At 38.4% G+C, this 22063-nt stretch overlaps 1 protein-coding gene across 1 annotated transcript in view; it reads left to right on the forward strand.

Moving 5' to 3' along the window:
• Positions 1–22063, forward strand: part of ESR1 (estrogen receptor 1) — a 195309-nt gene that overhangs the window by 157035 nt on the left and 16211 nt on the right. The window contains 1 exon segment of the mRNA XM_040598160.1: positions 8735–8873. Coding sequence (XP_040454094.1) covers positions 8735–8873 — 139 coding nt within the window.

A 22063-nucleotide genomic window follows, 5' to 3' on the forward strand; every position in this document is an offset into this window, starting at 1 on the left:
GGAAGGCCTCAATGTATTTGTGTTAACTGGTACTGCTAATGCACTTTCTGGAATAATCTTTGGTTAACTAAGTGAAACAGTTGCAAAATAAAACCCTGTGGTTTAGTCAAGGCAGACGCAGTTACACATGCAAGGAAAGGCAGGGCACAAAAGTACTCGGTGTGGGTCTGCCTGTGCTGTGTGACAGCCGCGGCCGGAGCTACAGCGCAGCACAGCTGGCCACCCCGCCAAGCTGCGCCCCACCAGGGAGCACCGGGTGAGGAAGGAACCTCCTTTGGGTTTTGGGCACATGGCCTGGCCACCCACCACCATAGGACAGATTTTCCCAAGCAATGAAATCCTGCAGAATGATTTGCTCGAGCTGCTGCTCAGTGAGAAACCCACTGTCCCCAGCGCTCACAAGAGCTCCGAGCTAGGGGTCAGCTCCCAGGCTGGGTGTCCCACTGCCCTGCCGGGGCACGCCACGGGCCCCCCTCCCCGGAGCAGTGCCGGCCAAGCTGCTGCCCTGCTGTGGCCTTCTGATGTCGCTCCTGGGCAAGCCAGCAGTATTTCATTTCATAAAAATGTGGCTAGGGTTTGTCAGGAGGAGACAATGTATGTCTGACCAGTGGTGCTTACCTGTCACTACCCCTGAAGCGTTCCCACAGCCCTAAATCCAGATTGTGTTGGTGTGAGATATTGACTTTGAGTAGATCTGCTTCCACGTGGCTAACTTCTTTACAAGCTGCTTTGGTATAGGAAATTTGAAATAGAACAGTGTTTATTAGATCTGATGTATGCAAGAGACATTCAGTGGTAGCTTAGGCTGGTGTGTACCTGAAGAGGGAAGGAGAGATTCCTGTCCTGAGCAAGGCATTGGTTATTTGGACCAGGAACAGCCTCAGGATCGTTTTTGTCTCCTCATCCTGAAAAGATATAGACTGAACAGGTCTGAAAAAGTATGCACTTTTTGTGCAAGCGGAAAGCATTGAGTGAAGTCATGCTAACTTTCTATATTCCTGGAAGACAGTCGAAATTGTTCTCATTTACCTGAGAAACACATTTTGGAATCATCACACTGCAGCTTTTAGGGAGAAGCAGAACAGACCAGGTCCTAGACATGGGACCTGAAATAAAAGTGAAGAATGTGACACCCCTGCGGCATCCCACTCCAGGGGACAGTGTCAGGTGGGGAGTCTGGCAGGGGTGGTACACCTATTGAACCATGAGGCAGGTCTCCTAAGGTGAGCTCAGGGAGGACAGAAACCTCCTGCGGAGAAGGGCAAAAGCTGGCTTGATCTTGACCTTCAGTATGAACACAGGCTGTGAAAGTGGGGTCTCATGGTCCTTCTGAGTTTTTGGGGTTTTTTTCCCCAAACATCCCTAATTCACATTATGTTTATGCCTGTAAATTGTAATTGTTATTTTTCAGAAAGAGGTTTAGAACCATTAGAGCTGAAAACGGCAAATGTGAAGTAAAAAAGGAATTAACAGTAATTAAGAGCAGATGCTGTTCTCTCTGATCTCATCTCATTTTGTTTCTGACAGACTGTTTAGACTTAGAGGAGACAGTGTATAAGTTTGGATTGATATTCTGTTATATTATAGTTACACAGGCAGCAAAAACAGAGAATTCTGAAAAAGCAGACAAAGTATTTAGAGGCTCTTACAAGTGTGCCACTTGCGCTGTTTACCTTTCAGATTTTCCTCCCTAAAACTCAGGAAATCGCAGCTAATTTTTTTCCGATCCCACTTACAGAAACAAAAGTAATGTCCCTTTATAAAAAAATGAAATAATGAGACTCCTTTTTTTAGCAAAATATTTGGATTGAAAATGTATTTTATACATTTAAACATTAGATCTTCAAAATAGGTCTTGATTTAAAACACTGGAGTTGTGTAAACAATTAAGCCAATAATTTAAGTGCCCTCAGAAGAAAACTTAATAAAAGTTTCTTATATTATTTTATGAAAACCTGTGGAAAGAAGTAGGAATAAGTAGCATTATAGAAATATCTGTGTGAATACTGAGACTAATGGAAAAAACAGTGCTTGTGATTCTCTGATTCACTTGTCCTTGACCTCTGTTTTGCCCTGCTGTTGCTGTGTACAGACAAGGCTATAGTCAAGGTGCGAGTTTTAGCCACTTCTTAGCTTTCATCTACCTTTTAGCTAAGAGTTTTCAGGGCTTAGCCTTAAGAGTTGAGGAGGCTGAGTGATCCATTTAAGTTGAGACCAAAATGTCATCTTACGTGCTAGATAAATGCGTAGATGCTGTCTCGCTTCTCTGCTTGAAGTGAAGAGGCTGGGCACCGAGCTTGTAGCACTACGGCAAGCAGATTTCTTGTGCATTGATCAAACAGTGGTGACTGAGCTATTGGCCCTCCAACTCGCTTTAGGTTAAGAGAAACAGATGCTGGTTTTCCTCTTTCTGGCTGTTTCTTGAGAACAGAACTTGCTGTAGGAATTATTTTTCTGTTTGTCTATTCAATCTACTTAGATATTTTTGTCTATATAAACCTCTTTTAATTTGGTTGCTTTGCTGAATGGTTGCTAGCTATTAGGTTGTAGCACTCACCACTGCTTCCCTGCTGTCTTTACCAACCTAATTAATGTTTTTTCTGCATGTGGCCTACATGACCATTGCATAGCTGACATACTGTATTGAGTTGTAAATAACAGCCTTTTGCTGTGGTTGTTGCCACTTTTCAAAACAGGGCATTAAGACAGAAAAAAATAGTGGTTCATCTGTGCAAATTTGAGACATACGATGTAGGAATGTTCTGATTTCCCAGAATATTTTTGTGTAGTATAACATCTGATATTTTTTTGCTATAGGGGATATTATAAAATATTCTGTTGCTGTCAAGTTAAAGACATTCCAGCCAAGCAGGCAGTGTGTTTAGGAAAGAAATAACCTCTGCAGTTCAATAGTTAGGCCTATGTCGTTCAGCATACTCATAAGTTAGCTGAAAAAAAAGGCATGAATAACGAATAACTGTCATTAAAAATATGGATTACATTGTTGACTAAGGTAATGAAGACAAGGGCAAACTGAGAAACTATGCAGTCCTAGCTTACTGTCTGAAAGGATATAGTTGAACTGGAAAATGCTCCAAGAAGGACAAAGTGAGTTCAAAGGTGAACAGGATAACTTTTAGGTGAGGAATGATTGAATATGCTAAAAATATTTGGAAAAAGAGAAGATTAGGAGATGATGACATAGGAAATGATGGTGTCTTCCAATACAATAATTAGGTGCATCAAATGGAAATAAGAGATTTTTTTTCCAGAACAACAGGAGATTGTAGTTTTTCTAGAATTAACTCAGAGTGTGAAACTTCTTACTGGAGAGTACTATTTCCAGAGTATATAAAAAACCTGAAGTGGATTAAATGACTAAGTAGGTTCAAAAAGCATATGGACAAACTTGGGACAAAAAACATTAAGGGACATTAAGCACAAAAAGACCATCTTTGGCTCTAAAAGTCCCTGAGCCACATACCACTGGAGCCTGAGAACGCTTTCTGTAAAAGCATATGTTTGTCCTGCTGTATGTTTTCCCATAACCATCTGGTATCAATTGCTGTTGTAAATGGGATATTTTGCTAGATGGAGTTTTGCTATTGCTTTTAAAACTTTTTACTGCTTTTTCTTTACTTTCCTTCAAAGCACCTGGAGACAGAGTCATTCTTTGTGGCATAATGTTGTTTATTGTCATGCGAATATTGGCTGAAATTTATATTTCAGGTACCCACTGTGGTAATTAAGACGTATGGTATGAACATATGGATCAGATGAAAAAGAAGACTGCTTTATCATTTGTATTGGGAAGAGGAATAGTCTGGACACCTTGTAGCTGTGTCTTAAGAATATTAGTAGAAGCTGTAAAATGATGATAATTAAATGATCCTTAAATAACATTAAGTACCCACTGGAGGATTTCCTGTTTTAGGATTGCATCTGCAATGACACTGGATATTTGGTCTCAGGGAAAGTTAATTGCTAGAGAAATCATTTCTGATAAAATAGAAATCTGCTTATTAGGTCAAAAGTCACTAAGATAAATGATGAATGTATTACTTTAAAAATATATGATTGGTAAAATTTGACATATATGTTGTTGTTAGTTATTTCAGAGGACTGCAGGGTTCACAACCTATGTTACAGTAGCAATAAGATGAAAACCATCTAAGCTTTATTTTGTTCCTTACTATAAGCAGACCATCTTGCACATAAACCACTTCTCTGTTGTTGTCAGGGTCTATGTTTTATCTAATACTACTTCTAGCAGTCCTTGTGTTCTTTCACGACAACCATTCCCTTTAGGCAACTGCCCAAATTCCCAGTTTACAAAGAAACTTGCTTATACCTGTTGTAGATGGTTGCTGCCTTCCTTTTTTAGGAGAGTAGGGTCATACAATTTTGGATTCCCAAGTCTAATGCCACCTCTAGAGAGTCATGTTTGCCAAAATAGGGCTTTTTATAGCTTTTTCTCCATGGACCCACTGCTGCTTCATGGTGTCTTATTGTCTGGAGGAGAGAGATTTGTATTGCATTGTTACCGATACAGTACATACTGCTGCTTTCTATCAGAAAGGATAACCAGTTTAGTTTGAACATTACTGTTTTGTGTTCTACACATAACAGATTTATTTTCTACCTACTCTTAGCTGAGTGCTCAGAAGACCTTTCTGGCTTTTCAGAAGTTGAGATTGCCATATTTATACAAGAGTTTGTGGAACAATTATTGTCTTCTGTGTTGCAATCACTCAAAAATAGTTAATTTATCTGTATATGGAAAAGGGATGATCCAGCCATGGCTCTCATTCTGAAAGTTCTTTCTCCTGCAAAGCATATGATGTATGAATGGCTTAATGGCAGTCTAGATCCTGTATACTTTGGGCACACAAGGATTTTGATATGTTTCATAAAGTCAAGCAATTGGTCAGTCTGGTGTGGGGAATCAGATGTAGGTTTTATCAGTAAACTGCAATTAATTCATTTATCAACCGTGAAGGTCTTCCTTTTTCCTTAAAGTACAATAACCAAACATTTAGAAATCAAAAATACTTTTTCTTTCAAAACTCACCAGCATTAAAAGAACACTGATATTTGAGAATGCAGTGCACATCTACACATAATTTTAGCAACATTAGTGCAGCTTGCTCTGATGAAGTGACTAATGATTTATTCATAATCTAGTTTAATCAACAACTAATTATTATTTTTAAGACTTACTCTCATTCAAGCAAGCTAATTCTGAATAATGTTACAGAAAGTTAATGTTTCTAGTGATAGCAAATTCATGGAAACTTAGTATGTCATTTAGGTAACTACTTTTTTTTGTTAACAATGACCCCCTCATTTGTAGTCTGACTTGGAGCATGTTTAGCTTCCACCATGAGCTTCTTTATGTTATGCCATTACCTTCTGTAATGCCATTCTCTTTTTCTTTAGATATTTACTCATTGCAGTCCTTTAACCTATTTAGCCTCACAAAGAGTAACTAAAGTCCTCTTCTTCCTCTTTAGAAGGCATGTTTTTCCATGCTGTATTAATTTTGATGTTTCTTTACCATTCTGTCCAACTTCTCATCCTGCTTGAGGAATGGTTACCAGATTCAGGTAACGCAGAGGTAATTTAACTTTCTTACTCTCTCAGCCTTATTAGAGGTAGCTTCCCACTGCAAGTTCAAACCAGACTCATTCTTCTTCATTGTTTCCGACTCCTCTTCATAGCTGCTATAGTTTCCACCTTGTATATATGCTTAATGTTCTTGGTTTCAAACATTTGTCTGTATTTTTATGATTAAGCTAGTGAGTGATTTAGATTGCTCACATATTCAACCTGTTTTTTGCATTATTTCCCACATGCCATCATGACATCTGAATCATGATTTCTTTTTTTTCCATATCATTATTAACAGCTGGTCTAAAGTAAAGAAGTAAATGGTATGGCATTCCTTTAGAAACAGAGCAGCATTACATGCTGAGATGTGTCATTTAAAATATTTTAATTCAGTTAATCTGTTGCATGTTTATACAAAACCAAATGTCTTGTGGAAGTCTGGTTCATCAAAACTATTTTTATCAACTAAACTTACAATGTCACCTAAAAAGCCACCACATAACCAAGGTTATTTGATACATATTTTATGAATTACTGCTTATGTGTATTATTATATTACAGACTTTTAAACCTGCATTAATCAAGGTTTGTGTTAGCTGTTTTGTAGATATCAGGCTAACAGATCATTCAATGTTTTAAACCATAGAGTCACAATCAGTTTTCTCTTTAATCCTAGTTTTTTGGAACTTCCTTAGCCTCATTGAAATCAGAGTTAATATTCCAGACAGCAATAATTGTCTTGGCCAATCCTTGTAGGACTTTTTAATTCAAAGTGTTCACTTTCAGGTACTTAAAGGATGTTAACATTGTTGAGCAGTGTATTTCTATTCTCAGAGCAGGCTAACAAAATACCCTTCCTTTGCAATACAAATGAGGTACTTTATTAGCTTTCTTTTTTAATTTCTCTGTTTAGTTTTTGTAAAGATTACTTAGCCTCAGTGCAATCTGAAATTTCATGTGCAGGCATGTGGACAAATAGAGCTAACAAAAAGGTGGGAATTAAAAGGGCTTTGAGAATAGGTGTAGTAAAAATAAAGACCGAGACTGTGGAGAACAAAGCAAAGCATTTTGACATCCAGAATATTGTAGAATGAGCAGAGTTTTACAGGAAAGTGAATCACCACAGTTGTAATAAGCTCATTTTTTCCTGCAACAATCAAAGCAATCTGCTAGAGAATAATGTGCAGTCACACGGAATGATGGCAATGTAACTGACTTGTATTGCACTGATTGCAAACTTCAGACAGCACATGGGGACTTGTGTCCCTGCATTGCTGCAGTACTCTTCAAGCATATATAAAACCACTATATTATCATGTATCATACGTACCAAGGCAATACTTAACAGAAAACATTATGTTTATTGTTTGTTCCCCATATAGAGACAGCAGTTTCTTTCTGCCAATTTCATTCTTGAGTGCTGCAATCAACACTGTAGTTAAGAATGTTGCTCTTTTAAGTTTCAGCTCTATTGTTTCAGGCTGTTTGGTGGCTCATGCAAATGCCATTCCATCAGTCTGTGAAGTCTGAAAGTAATTTTTGCATTTGGTAATATGGAAAAATACAGAAAAAGACAATTTTTTTCCTAATAGTTACCACTTTCATAAAAATAGCAGGTACTGAAACTGTCTAAATTCACTCCTAATGATTGGTAGATGAGTTTTATTTCAGACATGCCAAAGCTGTTTCCTTGTTTTTGAATGATTCTCTATGAACAGACTGATTAGCTCTCTCAGATGTTTTAATTAAAAATAATTGTATTAACAAATGTTTTGTAGAACATAACAACATTTTCTAAGTTATGGTGAACTATATTTTGTTCCTTGTCTTCCTTTTTGTTATTGGAAAAATATATTTCATAGCACAACATTTCTCTTTAAAAACATGTGTGTCTTTTCTTTCTTCTCCCCGCCCCCCCCCCCCCCAAGATAGTACTCCAGAATATGTCAGGTATATTCCTTGAAACTGACTCGGTATATGTCTGTAGTGAGGACACAACACAGAAGCAAAATCACTGCCCTTTACTGGGCTGGTAAGGTAGTTTACCTTGTCACTGGTATTCTGAAGACTAATATGAATCAATTACACTTGTAAAAAAAAAAAAGGCAAAGTTCAGTGAAGTGGTTCATTCATAACACTGAGTAAAAGAGTAAAAGAAACACTGAGTAAAAAGATAAAATGTATTTTAAGGGAACTTCTACATATTTTGTTTTAGGAAGTTCATGTTAATTTGAAAGAATAAGTTCTGCTAGGATCTAATAAACTGTATTATGCAATCTCTCCTTCACTTGTATCTTTGGATTGAAATTAACATTTATGAAAAGTGAGAATCTCAAATAGAGAATGAACACAAGAATGACCACTGTCATTATGTTTTTATATTTACCTTCATCATTATTCTTCCATATTCATATTTTAGTATTGTTAGAAGCAATCTCTTCATTTTGCATTCATTGTTGCTAGCATTGTTTAAATACAGAGTAATACAGGTTGACCTCATTCCTCCAGGTGCTATAGCCCAATAGAAATATAAACAAGTAGTTCATCAGTGAATTGTGATCACTGCAGTGCAGTGATCAGCATCTGATCCCTACTTAGTTTGAAATGCTGTATTGGGCCCTCTTCCACACAGATACAGCTCCTGCAGTATGGTGAATTGTTCACGAGTCTGTAAACCAGCATTCCACCAGGAAAAGTGGTCTAGGATTAGGTGATTACAGCTATCATTTCATTTTATGAGGATTTTTCTGTTTTCCATTTTTCCTCCATCATGCCCCAGGCAGCGTGGCACTGGAGCAAACAGTTGCCCCTTTCTTCCCAGGCTAGTAGCAACAGGTATGGGGATGGAGATGCTCACCTGGCTGTTGCCCTGCTTTTGGGGCAGGGTACAGCCAGGACACAACCAGGGGGCTGGAAAGTGCTGACTGTTCTGTAGGATGGAACCAAAGTGGACCTAACGATAGACAAAACTAGCTCAAATGTGAAGAGAACAAATGCCTGTTTTATCGCTTTTTCTTTTTGGTTATACAGCTCCAATGCACTTTTTAACCTGATTCTCTTGAATAATGCTGTTCTACTTACAAAACTAGAGGGTTTTTTTACTGTCTCCTATTTATTCTTTCAGGATTTGTGGATTTAACACTCCATGATCAGGTCCATCTACTGGAATGTGCCTGGTTAGAGATACTGATGATTGGCTTAGTCTGGCGCTCCATGGAACACCCAGGAAAGCTTTTATTTGCACCTAACCTATTACTGGACAGGTCAGTCTGCACATTACTGTGATTTATTGAAGTTCATTTATTTCTATTGCAATCAGATTCATTTTTAGCTGATAGTCATCTCACTGATACTACAATTTGACAGTACTTCCTATGTTAAACAAGGTTATAATAGGTGAGAGTGGAAAAGGAACTCTAAAAAACATAGAAATGCTCTGGAATGTGATGTTAGTCATTTGTTAGACAAGTAACACATCTGAAATTCACCTGCTGCTGGAAGTACTTTCAAAGGCAGCAGAAAAATTCTCTTATAATCTGTAGTTTGTTGCAAAACTAAATTATATTTAGGATTAAATACTAAAACCTATTCATTTTAATTCAGATAATTATTTTTGCTTACCAGAAATCTTCTAAGTTATTCTTGGTTCAAATGAAAACTGGAGTCATGTATGTAAAACACATACCTGTTTGCTGCCCTAACCCTTTTTTAGTCAGTCTTGCCAGTATGCCATAGGTATTTCTAAGTGAGAGAGAAAAAATATGCATCTCTGCTATACAACAATATCCTGGATTCTAGCTGATAGTCATCATAAATGAAAGCTGAAATGTATAAAACACATTTTCATTTCATGTACAGAAAATACCTGCTGCCTAAATATAAGTACAGTCTTCTCAAGAAAACAGAATCAAGAAACCAGAACAGTTTAAAAATAATTTCTTAGCGCACCTAAGAAGTAAAATTTACTACTTTAGGAAAGTAATTATAGCATGTTATCAAAACCTACTATAAAATTGCAATATAGCTTCCAAAGACAAACTTCCTTTATACATTCCAGAATACAAGTTGTGAGAAAAAACTGAAAACTGAAGAGCAGAGCCAGAGTACCATTTTTCCTCCTCTTAACTAAGAAAAAACAGCTAAGGAAACATTTGAAACTTTGGTCTTCCTCAACTAAACACCCCTATGCGCTGAATAAAATGGACTCTGAGCAGTTGATTCACAGTTTAAGCCAAGTCTGCTGGATTAAAGAAAGCAATTTAATGACTAGAACCACATATTTCTTTAAGCATCAAAAAGGAGTTAACTTCATGATAAAAACAAGCTTTTTTCTTTGTTTTCTGATTTTCAAACAAGGCTGTTTCTGGAAGTATAGATCTATTACATCTCATTTTCAAATAAGAAATGTGTTTCTAAAGCATTGTATACTTGCCTCACTCTACTTGGTAAGGATATTTACTGAAACTAAAATAACCAATTAATTGAGTCTGGGAAGTCAATTAACATAACCGATATGTTAACTAGTTAACCAATTGCTGATTTACTCGTTAATTAGTGCTAACAGTAGTTTGATGTGCTAATTAGACTCAGGTAAGTTGCCTTTTGAGAGCATGATAGGGCAAAAGTATATTTGCCCTATATTTGCCCTATATTTGTCAGATTTGAGAGGGCAGGACAGTGCCTGCTTAACTCAGTGGAGTCCTTCCACTGTAGAAAGTATTTGGGCAAATACCACAGGAGTGCAAAAATGTTTCTGCTTTTTTTTAAATGTATTATTGTTGTTCATCTAAATGATGAAATTGTCTAATTGAATGGCTAAAATAATGGAAAAGATGGATGGTCTACTACAGTTTCCTTGCATCTGTTCTTTTCTCCTTACCCATCAGCATACTCTTTACAGGATGCTCCTTTTCAATGTTTTCATCCACAGCATTCTGTCCTGAATTCCCATCATGCTTTCCTTGTTACCTTATCTATGGGCTTAACAGCATTTGCAAACATTAATTTAGCTACTGTCTATAATCCAGAGTCTCCAGTTTCAGAAGGTAAAATCTAGACCTGCCCCCAATTTGAGTTTTTCTGGACTTAGTGCAAATTTAGTATTCTTAATATAGAGCTTTACCACATTTTGCGTATGCCTCTAGCTCTCTCTGATCATTCTGTGTCAGACATCCTCTCTGATATGCACATCACTTTTATTTTTTACATTCAGGCTTCCCCTGTTTCTAACAGAATCTTTCTGTCTAGAATCTTGGAGACAGATAGTTGTTTGTATACATCTGTACATAAAGGCAACATTAAGTTCTATTATGCAACTTTTTTACCTTTTGGCTAGATAAATAGAGCTTTGTCTTGTTCATATCTGTCTGAAATGCAATAAAATATTTGAACAAATAAGATTTTTCTTCTCCCAGCTCACTCCTTCTACTTGGCCCATATTAAATTAAACATGAGTTTGTCTTGTCTCTGGAGATCTTTTAGAGACTGTCTTCTCATTCCATGACAGTCTACTTGTAAAATTTTCAAATAAATACTTCTATAACTTTCCTATGTAACTATTCACACTTGGAAGACTCCTTGAAAATATCTGTAAAGCAGCCCTTTTATTATTAATTTTAAGTTAATTCTTAAAATTTTGCTTTACCCATAAAAAAAAAATTACACACCAACTAAGCTGCCAGTATGTGTAGACTACTGCCTTCTGTATGGAAGAATATCATTACATTATTCCTTCCTATTCCTACTCTGCCTTGCAATTAGATAGGGTATATCTGGGGTAAGGCACCCTTGCTTATTCTATTAACAAACTACCTACACACTTGAGTCTTGGTTCAAAATCAGGACTTTTAGCAGTCTGCCAATTACGTATAACTGGTACATTTTTGCAGGGTACAACTGATGCTATTTAAAAAGCTCAAATGACAATAATTATAGATTAGAAAAAGAAGCCCAACTGGGAAATACAATGGCACACTCACAGTGCTTGCAATTAATGTACACTACCTGATACAATTAAAGAAAGCCCAGAATAAATGCAAATCTTCTATATTCAGTTTCTGAAAATTAGTATCTTGTATAAGGCTAATCTAGAAGCAAAGGCTTAAGTTTCTAAAGGGACAAACCAGATGTTTCCTGTCTGGAGTGTTCCCAAGAAACCAGACATTAAAAATGTCATTAAACCAGGTCTGAAATTTGTCAGGCCTGCCTGACAATAAGCTGTTTATAATTTTGAAGAAAATGTATTGTTTCTTCAGGAATAAGAAAATAATATTTTATTGTATTTTTAAAGGATTTGTTGCATTCAAATTTCATGCTGATCAGAGGTTACTCAAAGGTTTGAAACATAATTGTAAAGAAACTCATGATAGAAATAGCTGAATTGCTGACTGAGGTGGGTGACTTCTCACCCGAAACCTTCTCAGCATCAGCAAAATGGGAAACACTGTGCTGCATTTTAAGAAGGTGGGTGGAACTTCTGCCCAGTAAGCCTGGGCACAATTGTAAGGAAACTGATGGGACATCACCTAAAGAAAAAAATTGGCTGAGATGTGAATAAACATGGCATAGCAGTAAAGAGCATACATTTTGTAAGAGGAAGCCATACGTCATGAATAAGTTGGAGTTCTTTGAAGAAATTAACAAGCAAGTGGATGATGGAGATCTTGTTGGATTTCCAAAAAGTGTTAACAAGATCCAGATTTTGTTTAGACAAATGTAAACTGATGCATATAGAAGAATAATCTTAGTCTTCATAAACTTTATTCTGAGTTGATTTTTCCATCTCACTGTTAACAGTATTCGGTTCTATGGATCCAGCATTTCTGGCTCTCTAGCCATTGAAAAGTAAATAGACTGCAGCTTTCCCCTCAATAACCATTACAACTGGAAAAAGAAACAGAACAGGACATTGCTATTCCACTGTTTAGATCCGTGCTGCATCTGTGCTTGGAAAACTGTGCTTTTTTGATTTTCCTTATCTTAACAGAGCTATTGAAGAAACAGGAAAGGTAGCCAGAGGGTTTGCATAAGCAATCAAAGAGAGAGATGAGCCTTTGTACATAGAGTAACTAAGTGTAAATACTTCTCTGCCTGTGATGCTCACTAGAAGAAGGGAAACAAACCAGAGATGACAGGAATTGCATAAAGACATGAGCACATTGAGAAAATGTATGTTAATCCACAGGTTATTATCTCTTCCAACCTAGCACTAGAGGTAAGCACTTGAAATCAGATCAAAATGCCTATACTCTTAGCCCAAGGTGAAATCTAACTTTGATATGAGCCAGTATGGCTGCTCTAATGTTATGTTCTAATGTTATTTTCTTATCATGATTAGGGGAAAAAAAAAAAAAGTCTAGCAGCAAAATATCAGTCTAGGAACTTACAAAATTTCAGTTAAATGTAGTCAGTATGTCCATATTCCTACCAGGTTTTTCTTTCTTTATATGGAGAAATCTAGCCTGCTCTTCAGGTTTTTTTCTTGAGACTCTTGTTCACTTCCTCTTCCAGTGCTTGATGGAGCTCTTTCATTCTTTTGGAAGAAACTGAAGAATTTTCCCTTTACTGACTTTCACATTCAGTGATGGTAGGAGGCCATGGATCTCTTTAAACTGCAGCTAGGATCAATTGTATAAAGACTTGCATGCAGCATTCACTGTATGACTGGACAACTGAATAATTTACTGTTTGCATGGCTTTGGTCTGAAAATTTCTTACCACATCTGAAAATAATCTTTTAAGTTTTCTGTGCAAGTAGTTTTTTCCAATGTTTTCATAGACAGAAGATTAGACACAATAGAAGAGCATCAGGATGAAATCCAAGTATGCTTTGCTAGTCTCTCACCTTGTAAAATGTTTCAGATGTCTGAGGATATCACACTTGTCTGTCACTTGAGTAAATGTAGAAGACTTTTTGGCATTGTGTAATCGTGGATGCATTAATTACCATTGACTTATTAGAAAAATGGAAGAAAAGTGGTCACAGATGCTTGATTCAGAATGCTTCATTAGTGACCTGCTGGTTTTGTTTATTTCAAAGGGAAAACGCCCCCAGGCAACAAGTATATCCAAACTTGCATTTCAAAATAAATTTGGAAAACAATTGTGCATTTCATTTTCATCCCATTTTAATAGCAATAGATTTTCTGATGGAAACCCAACTCAAACAGTAATCCTGTCAGCAGGCTACTTACTTAATAGAGCTGAATGGATCCACTTCTAGAATGTTAAGGAATCTCCTGAAATAATTAGATTTCTCTTTCACCCCTCACTTCATTCTTGGATTTTGGGATGTATTATTGTATTGTTGAACACATAGAATGAAAAAAATATTGCAAGCAATAGAATTCTACACCTTAAACAATGCAAAAGGAATAATTTCTATTTAACGTAAATCAGTCTTTACTGTGCCTTGGAGCAAAATTCAAAACCTAACCAATTTTGTAATTCAAACAACCTTAACATAAATCAATAGGACCCCTTCAGAGTTTGGGGAGGTGTTGGGTAATGCTCAAAGTGATGAATTCAGAAAAGCACAGGAAAAGGAAGAAAATTACTCCCTGTCATTATGATCTTCCTAATTTTCAGCTGCTGCAGAAAGAGTTTCCCTGGGTGGGTTTGTAGGCATAGAACAAAGGTTTTCAGAGAGAATGAAATCATTTCTGGATTCAGGATAGCCCCTACACAAATTCTAAGATTGCTTGTTCATCTAGTCACTCTGACCTTGGAAGCTCAGGCCCCAGTTCTAGGTCATGTTGGATTCTGATGATGATCTTTCCAAAATTAACCTTTCTTTGCATTTCTGACATGAAGTGAATTTTGAAATATTTTTGGCTTAAAGGTGATTAAGGCTGAATGTAAATTAAACTGAAAAAGGCTTTTCTGTCAAGAAGAATAACATTTTTTCAGCCAGTTATTGTAACTTTATTATTCCCAAATGGAGAGCCTTCATAATAATTTTCTAATCTAAATGTCTCACATGTGACAAAAAATTAATCTGTTTTCTTAGAATTATTATAGCAGCATTTTAGAGATATTTCCTATCTGACATATTTGTGGATCCATTTCACATCATATTTTACCAAGAAAAAATTAATTAAAAGGGTACTTAGTAGTCTCAGACCCAATTCACCACGGTTGAAATGTGTAGTGTGGTCTTACTTTATCTGTCTAGGTAAATGATTCCTCTTGATCTAGTCAGGAAAGACACTTAGTCATGACTACATGGCTCTGAGGGCGAGGGTCAAGGGTGTAGGAGCCCAGGCGGTCAATCCACTGGGGCAGCTGAGGAGAAAGGACTTGAGGAAGAGTACACAGATCCTGCGGGTCAACAACTGGTTGCATAGCTGGTGTCAACAACAGGGATTCAACTTATGATCAAGAAACCTGCTCCCAGGATCAAGGATAGCTAGGAAGAGATGGGATCAACCTCATCAAATGGGGCAAAAAGCATAATTTCCACCAGCTGGCCAACCTGGTGAGAGAGCTTTAAACAAGGAACAACAGGGGAGAGAGATGATGACCCACAATCAAGTGAGGAAAGAGGTAGACTGGGCTGGCAAGAAAAGGGTTCAGGGTGATGTGGACAGGAGAGATGTTGTAATCAACATATCATAGTAGTAGGAGAGCCCTCTAAGTATGTATATGTACATAAATATGGACGTGCCTACAGGACAGCATGATGGAGAAAGCTCCATACATTTTTTGGGAAATTAGCACAAGTAGGTGTTCTTTGAGCCAGCAATGCTCCCTCATGGCAAAGACGACCCATGGCCTCCTGGGCTGCATTAGGAAAAGCATTACCAGCAGCTAGAGGTAGGTGATCCTTCCTCACTGCTCAGCCATGCTGAGGCAAATCTGGAGTTCTGTATTCAGTTCTGAGAGCCCCAGTACAAGATAAACATGTGCATACTGGAGTCCAGTGAAGGTCCATAATGATGATTACTGGGCTGGAGCATCCTTCATGCAAGCAGAAGCTGAGTCTTGGATCTGATCAATGTGTATAATTATCTGATTGGGGGGTGTGGGGTGTGGAGGGGAGTAAAGAAGACAGAACAAGATTCTTGTCATTTATAGGACAAGAGGTTGTAGAGTCTTAGTCCTTGGAGATACTGAAAACCCAACAAGATATTGTTTTGAGCCTAACTGTGATCAAAATGGCCGTTTTTTATAGCAAAATGCTATTTAACCCCATGGGTACTGACACACAACAATAAATAAGCTAGGTATTTCTCTTCATCAGCAGGCCTTGCATTCGATACTGTGGTTTAGTTTACTCATGGTAGTCTCTGCTTTCCTCTTTGCCAGCTGTTTGGAGTTTGCTGTTTTGTTCTAGAGCTTTGAGGGCTATTTTTTTAAATTTTATTTTTCCTGCTTACTTTTTCCCTAACCTTTTCCACAATCTCCAGAGCTACTGGTTAAATGTGGGATGGTCTGAAGTAACGTCTCACTGCTGATTGATAACAATTTCCTCATCTCTTAGTTATTGATAAAATAGTGTAGAAAAGGAAGAATCCTCCGGTTAGTTGAGTAGCCCTCCAGTGCCTATCTGGCAGTATTTAAGGCATCCTGATGGATGTTAAGACCTTGGAGATGGAGCTTTCCTGAGACCCTGCTTCCTTAAGTTGTTTTAGTGCACCACATTACACAGGAGTAGAAAGTGTTTATCAATGTCTACTAAGAACTAGTGCATACAGAACACATTAATGTATATAAAAATCATCTCTTGTCTTGAAGACAGGCACCAGCTATGTATAAAGCCTGTAATAAAATTCTAATGGAAAGAACATAAAAAAAAAAAGTTAAAGTTAAAATGCTTTGACAATTCCTCGATGCTTCAGAAATAACACAAGATGTAATGGTTCTGCTCTGTCTTTTGTATATTCCATATCTTCCTGGATTTGCTCTTTTATTTGTCTTTATTTTAACATCTCTCATTTGATGTGTGAATTAGCTACTGCTTTTGGTTCAGAGCTAGGTCAAGGAGCAACCAAAAGAGACATTAGAAAAGATCAGCAGACCTTGCAGGATGGTGGGCTGGTAACTGTGTCAGTACTGGAGGAGGTAGGAATTGCCTATTTGAACTTCAGACCCAATCCTAATTGTTGCTTTGTTGCTATAGAAAAGAGAGAGATGTGCTGGGTGAAAACTGCTGGTGCACGGGCAACTACATTTTTTCAGCCTATTTTGGGGAAGTGACGGTGCCAACAGAAGTAACTCAAAAGGCAGGTTATGTGAAAAGGTATAAACCTAACAGCCCAGCTCAGTGAAGGCAAAGAGAGCCTGCCTCTTTTCCTCCCTCAAAATTATGTTTGGAACTGATATTTCATTTTTATTTCTTATTTGGCAAACGTCCATTTCAAAAAACTCTTGAAGGAAAAAGAACTTGATCCCATGTTGAATTATGCTAATTCCAGTCCAGTACTTCTTCAGTCGCCCAGCTGTGAGTCTCAGACATTCGTTGACACTAATGGCACATATTTTTGAGTAAGTAGCCAAAAATCTTGGATTTGTTTTAAGAACAAGAAATAATTACTGTAACAGTGTTGTAAATCAACTGAAAAATATTTTAGTGAACTGTCCTCAACAAAAAAGAAAAAAAAATAAAAGAAAGCAAAATTATTATTTGAAGGTAACTTTCTGAAAAATGTACATGCTGTCACTTTAGGTTTTCTCCTCTGAATTTCTGTCCTTACTTCTGGCCAGATAGACATTCTTCCTTGCCTATGCCATGACTGAATAAGTTAATGAATTAGAAATAAATTATAATATAATAAAAGTTTGAGTATGAGATGTAAGGAGGATAGAATGCTAAGATATGCACTGAGAATGAATAGGCTATAATGAATAGAAAGGACTGTTCTCCTTCCAAAACTTTCTTGAAAATACAATCCAAGCCTAAACTCATGAAGAGATTTTGAAGTACGGGAAAGTTGGATTAACTTTTAAATTTTATTTTTTCTTCTCTGTTTTATATTCTGTGCCAGTTTTATGCATAAACTGAAGACGAAGGGATGTAATATGGTGATGGGTATTTTTTTCTGCTGCATTAGTACTTCAAACCCTATTTGAATGATTTAAGGATTGCTTTTATTCTTTACGCTGGTGCTGACTGCATGTTTGGATTCTTGGTTAGAAAGCTCCACACCAATAATAAATCCTTGCTTCTAATGCTACCGTCTGAAACTAAAGTCTTTCAGGAACTTCCCCAACAATTTACTTTAGGAACAAAACTTTTGGTTGCAGATCATTTTGTCCAACCTACTTCTTGAAGCAAGATTATTGCCATCACCAGTTTAGGTCAGCTGTGACTTTGTCTAGCTTTCTTGAAAGTCTCTAGGGATGGAGAACACACAACCTCTCTGGGTACCAATTTCAGGGTTGCACCACCCTCCTACAATCCAGCCTGAACTTTCCACACTGTAGCTTACAGCAGTTAGTTGCCTTTTGATTTAGCGTTCAGTGCTCCTGAGGAAAGTTTGGTTATACCCTGTTTGTAATGCCCCTTGTAGACTGCAGTTCTGTCTGTCCCCTCCTCTACATACTTTGCTTCCTTCTCACCAGACCGAACAGATACAGTCGCTCAACCCCTCCTTGTAGGCCATGCGCTGCATGCCTCTGATCAGCTCCACAACAGCAGAAGACATCCAGAATCCTTCTTGAACTAAAGCACCTGAAACTGAACACAGGCACAGCCTCAGGAGGACCAAGTAGAGGTGGGGGAGAAACAATTTCTCTTGTTCTGGCCACATTCTTCCTAACATAATTTCCATGCAGTTCACCTTATCCACAAAGACAGAATGCTGTTGGCTTATATTTGATTTGGTTTTCATTTTCCAGCAGGAGGGATCCTGGTCAGCCCAGTGTTTTTCCAACCTATGCTGATGCACAGGTTTATTTGGCCCTGGGTGCAGAATTTTGTACTTCTCCTTGTTGAACTTTGTGGGGTTTCTGTTGGTTCACTCCTCCAGAGTCCCTCTAGCACTGAGGCTGTGCTACACAGTGTAGAACCTCCCTACAGCCCCAATTTAGTATCATCCACAGACTTAAAGATGAACTTTTTATCATCATCCAGATTATTGATAAATATATTAAACAGCATTGGCTCCAGAGTTAACCTCTGGAGTACTTATTACCTACCACAAACTAAGTGTGGAGCCTTAGTGATACACTTCGAGTCTAGTGATCCAGCTTATGTGTCTGTCTGTCTGCTCAGCCTGTACTTCCCTGGCTTACAGATAAGAATGCTGTAAAACAAAAGCCTTACTACAGTGGAATAGTATTGCACCCACCACCTTCCCTTTGATCTTTTAACTAATTGTTCCGTCATAGAGTCAATCAGGTTGGTCAAGCACGATCTGGTTTCCTGGATCCTTCTTCATTTTGTCAAAGCTGAGTTAGCCTTCTACTATTTGTTAGGCACCTCTTTCAACCCCCATGATTTTTTTAAAGTGATAGGTAGTAGCCTAATGAATACATTGACCAACTATTTCAGCACCCTGAAATGAACCCCATTTGGCTTCAAAGATTCTCTAAGTAATTCCCTAACCTGTCAATGTGCTTCTGTTGGCTTCGCCAGTGAAATCTGACACACAAAGAAAGAAAAGCTGTGGAGTGTTTCAGTCTATTCCATGTAGTCACTCACCACGTTTTCTCCCCCATTCATCAAGTCTTCACTCTCACTGAAATTCCATGTGTTGCTGCCATACTTGTAAAATCCTTCTTGTTACCCTCTGTGACCCTCACTGGTTTTAGACATAAATGCTCAAACAGTGCTTTGGTAATTCTATGCTGCCTGCTTTTATTTCTATTTCTTGTATGTTCTTTTGCCTTTTAATTCATTAAGGGGTTCCTTGCTTACCCAAGTAGACCTTCTGTTGAAATACCTGGTCTTCCTTTATACTGGGATGGGCTCATTCCTGAGGTCTCAATAAATTTTACTTAAAATATTTTCTAATTCCCTTGACACTTTTCCCCGTCATGTCTCCAAGAATATTCTGCTGAGTAATTCCCTAAATAAACTGCAATCTGTTTTTCTGAAATCCGGAGTCATAGTTCTGTTGTTTGCATTCCCAGCCTACCTCTGGATCCTGAGCTTGCTCACATCTCATGGCCGCTGCAGCCAGATTTCCTACCTGTGGCCATATTCTCCAGCAATTTCTCATAGTTTGTGATGACTGGATCAATAGAGCATCAGCCTTGGTTGGCTGCTGTGCTGTTTGACTTGGGAAGTGATCATCAACACAGTCCAGAAACTTTCTGGATTACTTGCACAATGCTATGTTGACCTTCCAGCCAATGATTGCAATCTATCCATGCAGAAATCCTCCACAAGACTGTAGACCAGTGACTGGGACGCTTCTATGACTTATTTATAGGAAAACTTATCCACTTTATACTCTTGGTCAGACAGTTTGTAGCAATCTCTCCCCTTCAGTCATCCGTGTTAATTTCTCCTCTGATGGATACACAGCGTCTCCTGATATCTGTGGTTCTGGTTCCTTACTGATATCTGGTTCTGGTCTGTTGCAGCCAGAGTCTCCCTTTATGTAGAGCTCAAGTTTTTCCTCTCCCGTATTTGTCCTTCCTAACCAAGTTGTACCTATCCATGACCATTCTCCAATCATGTGTGCTATCGGACCAGATTTGTGCACTATCCCACCAAGCCTCTGTGTTTCTAGTCTCAGCATAGCTGTCTGACTGTGTACGAACTTCCAACTCCCCTTCTGTGTTAGAACACCGGCATTTGAGTTAAGTCTGTGAATACCCTTCTTTCTAACTGGGGATGTGGATGTTGTCCCTGCAGCTTTTTCTCAATCATACCTCCACTGTTTCCTAACCCACCTTTAGGCTGAGGAGCACACCCTGTGACAAGCCTCGTTTAGCAGCTTCCTCACCAAGTTACTAAGTCCATTTGTGAAGGTGACCTTCCCTCTCAGTCTGGTGAATCCCATCTGTTCTTGGCAATCCCTTGTCATCAAATGAAGAACCATGAGCAAAGAAGCCAGACAGTAAACAAATACACAGTCAGGCTTTGGTTTGATGTGTGCATCTGTGCTTACTTGGGTTTTTCCCTTTGAATGGAAAATTTGTCCCTAAGTCCCTGTTCACCTCACCAAAACATCCTTCTTTCTTAAAGTTTACTTGTCTGTCCTGTGTTTCTGTAAAAGCCACTCCTGATACCTAGGGTTTTCCCAAGACTTTAAAATGTAAGTTCTCATTCCTACATACAGGGTTCAAGGAGGAGAGGAATGAGTTAGTAAAAGAGGAGTGACTCATGAATCTCTTAAGAAGTCTTGTCACATACAAGTCCATGGGATGGGCTGCATCCAAGATTGTGGGATGATGTCATTGCGAGGCTGTTTATCATCTTTGAAAGGCTGTGGAGACCAGGAAAGGTCCTCAATTACTGAAGAAAGGCATATGTTGTGCCCGTCTCCAAAAGAAGACAGACAGACAGTCTGGGAACTACAGTCAGAATCACTTCTATCACGAGGAAAATCATACAGCACGTTCTCTTGGAAGTTTTTTATGTGAATAGGAAGGAGAAGATAGTGAGTGTGAATTAGCATAGATGTAGGGCATACTGAGCCTGACCAACCTGATTGCCTTGTGTGATAAAATCGTTCACACTCTACCTCAATACTAGTTACAGCTGGAGTTACTCAGGGGTCTATCTTAGGATTTGTCCTGTTAAATGTCTTTGTCAGTGACTGAAGGAGGAGATGGAGTGCACAGTCTTTAAACTGGCAGGTGACGCCAAAGTAGGGGGTGCAGTTGGTATGCTTGAGGGCAGAGCTGCCGTATCTAGACAGGCTGGAGGAATGGGCTGACAGGAACCCTATGAAATTCAGCCAGAAGTGCGAAGTCCTGCACCTGTGATGGACTTAATCCACTGCCAGTGTTCAAGCTGGGGCCTAGCTGCCTGGGGAACAGCAATGTGTACGTATGCCAGTATGGCAACATGGCAGCAGTGAAGGCCCACAGTATCTAGGACTGTATCAGTGGTAGTGCAGGCAATAGAGCAAGGGAAGTGATTATCCACTTTTATTTGGCACTCATTAGACTATAACTGGAATATCACATCCAGCTTTGTGTCCCTCATTAGAGGAAAGACGTTAATAAATTTCAATAAACCTAGTGGAGAGCCACCAAGGTGGGAGCACATGCCTTGTGGCCGAAAGAAGGGGATTTGTTTAGCTTGGAGAAGAGATACGGTTTGAGCATGCCTAACCTAAAATCTACAAGGCTTTTTGCTAAGATGCCCAGTGAAAGCCTGAGAAACAGGAGTCATAAATTGAAGCTGAGGAGGTTCTGACTGGATATAGGGGAGAAAAAAACCATGATGATGGATATAATTAAGCTGAGGGAGGTTGTGCAGTGTCCATCCTTGGAGGTTTTCAAGACCAGACTTGCATAAAGCCTTGAGTGAGCTGATCCTGTTTTTAGTGGGAAG

This window comes from Falco naumanni, chromosome 6, assembly GCF_017639655.2.
Source record: "Falco naumanni isolate bFalNau1 chromosome 6, bFalNau1.pat, whole genome shotgun sequence".
Classification (NCBI taxonomy): domain Eukaryota; kingdom Metazoa; phylum Chordata; class Aves; order Falconiformes; family Falconidae; genus Falco; species Falco naumanni.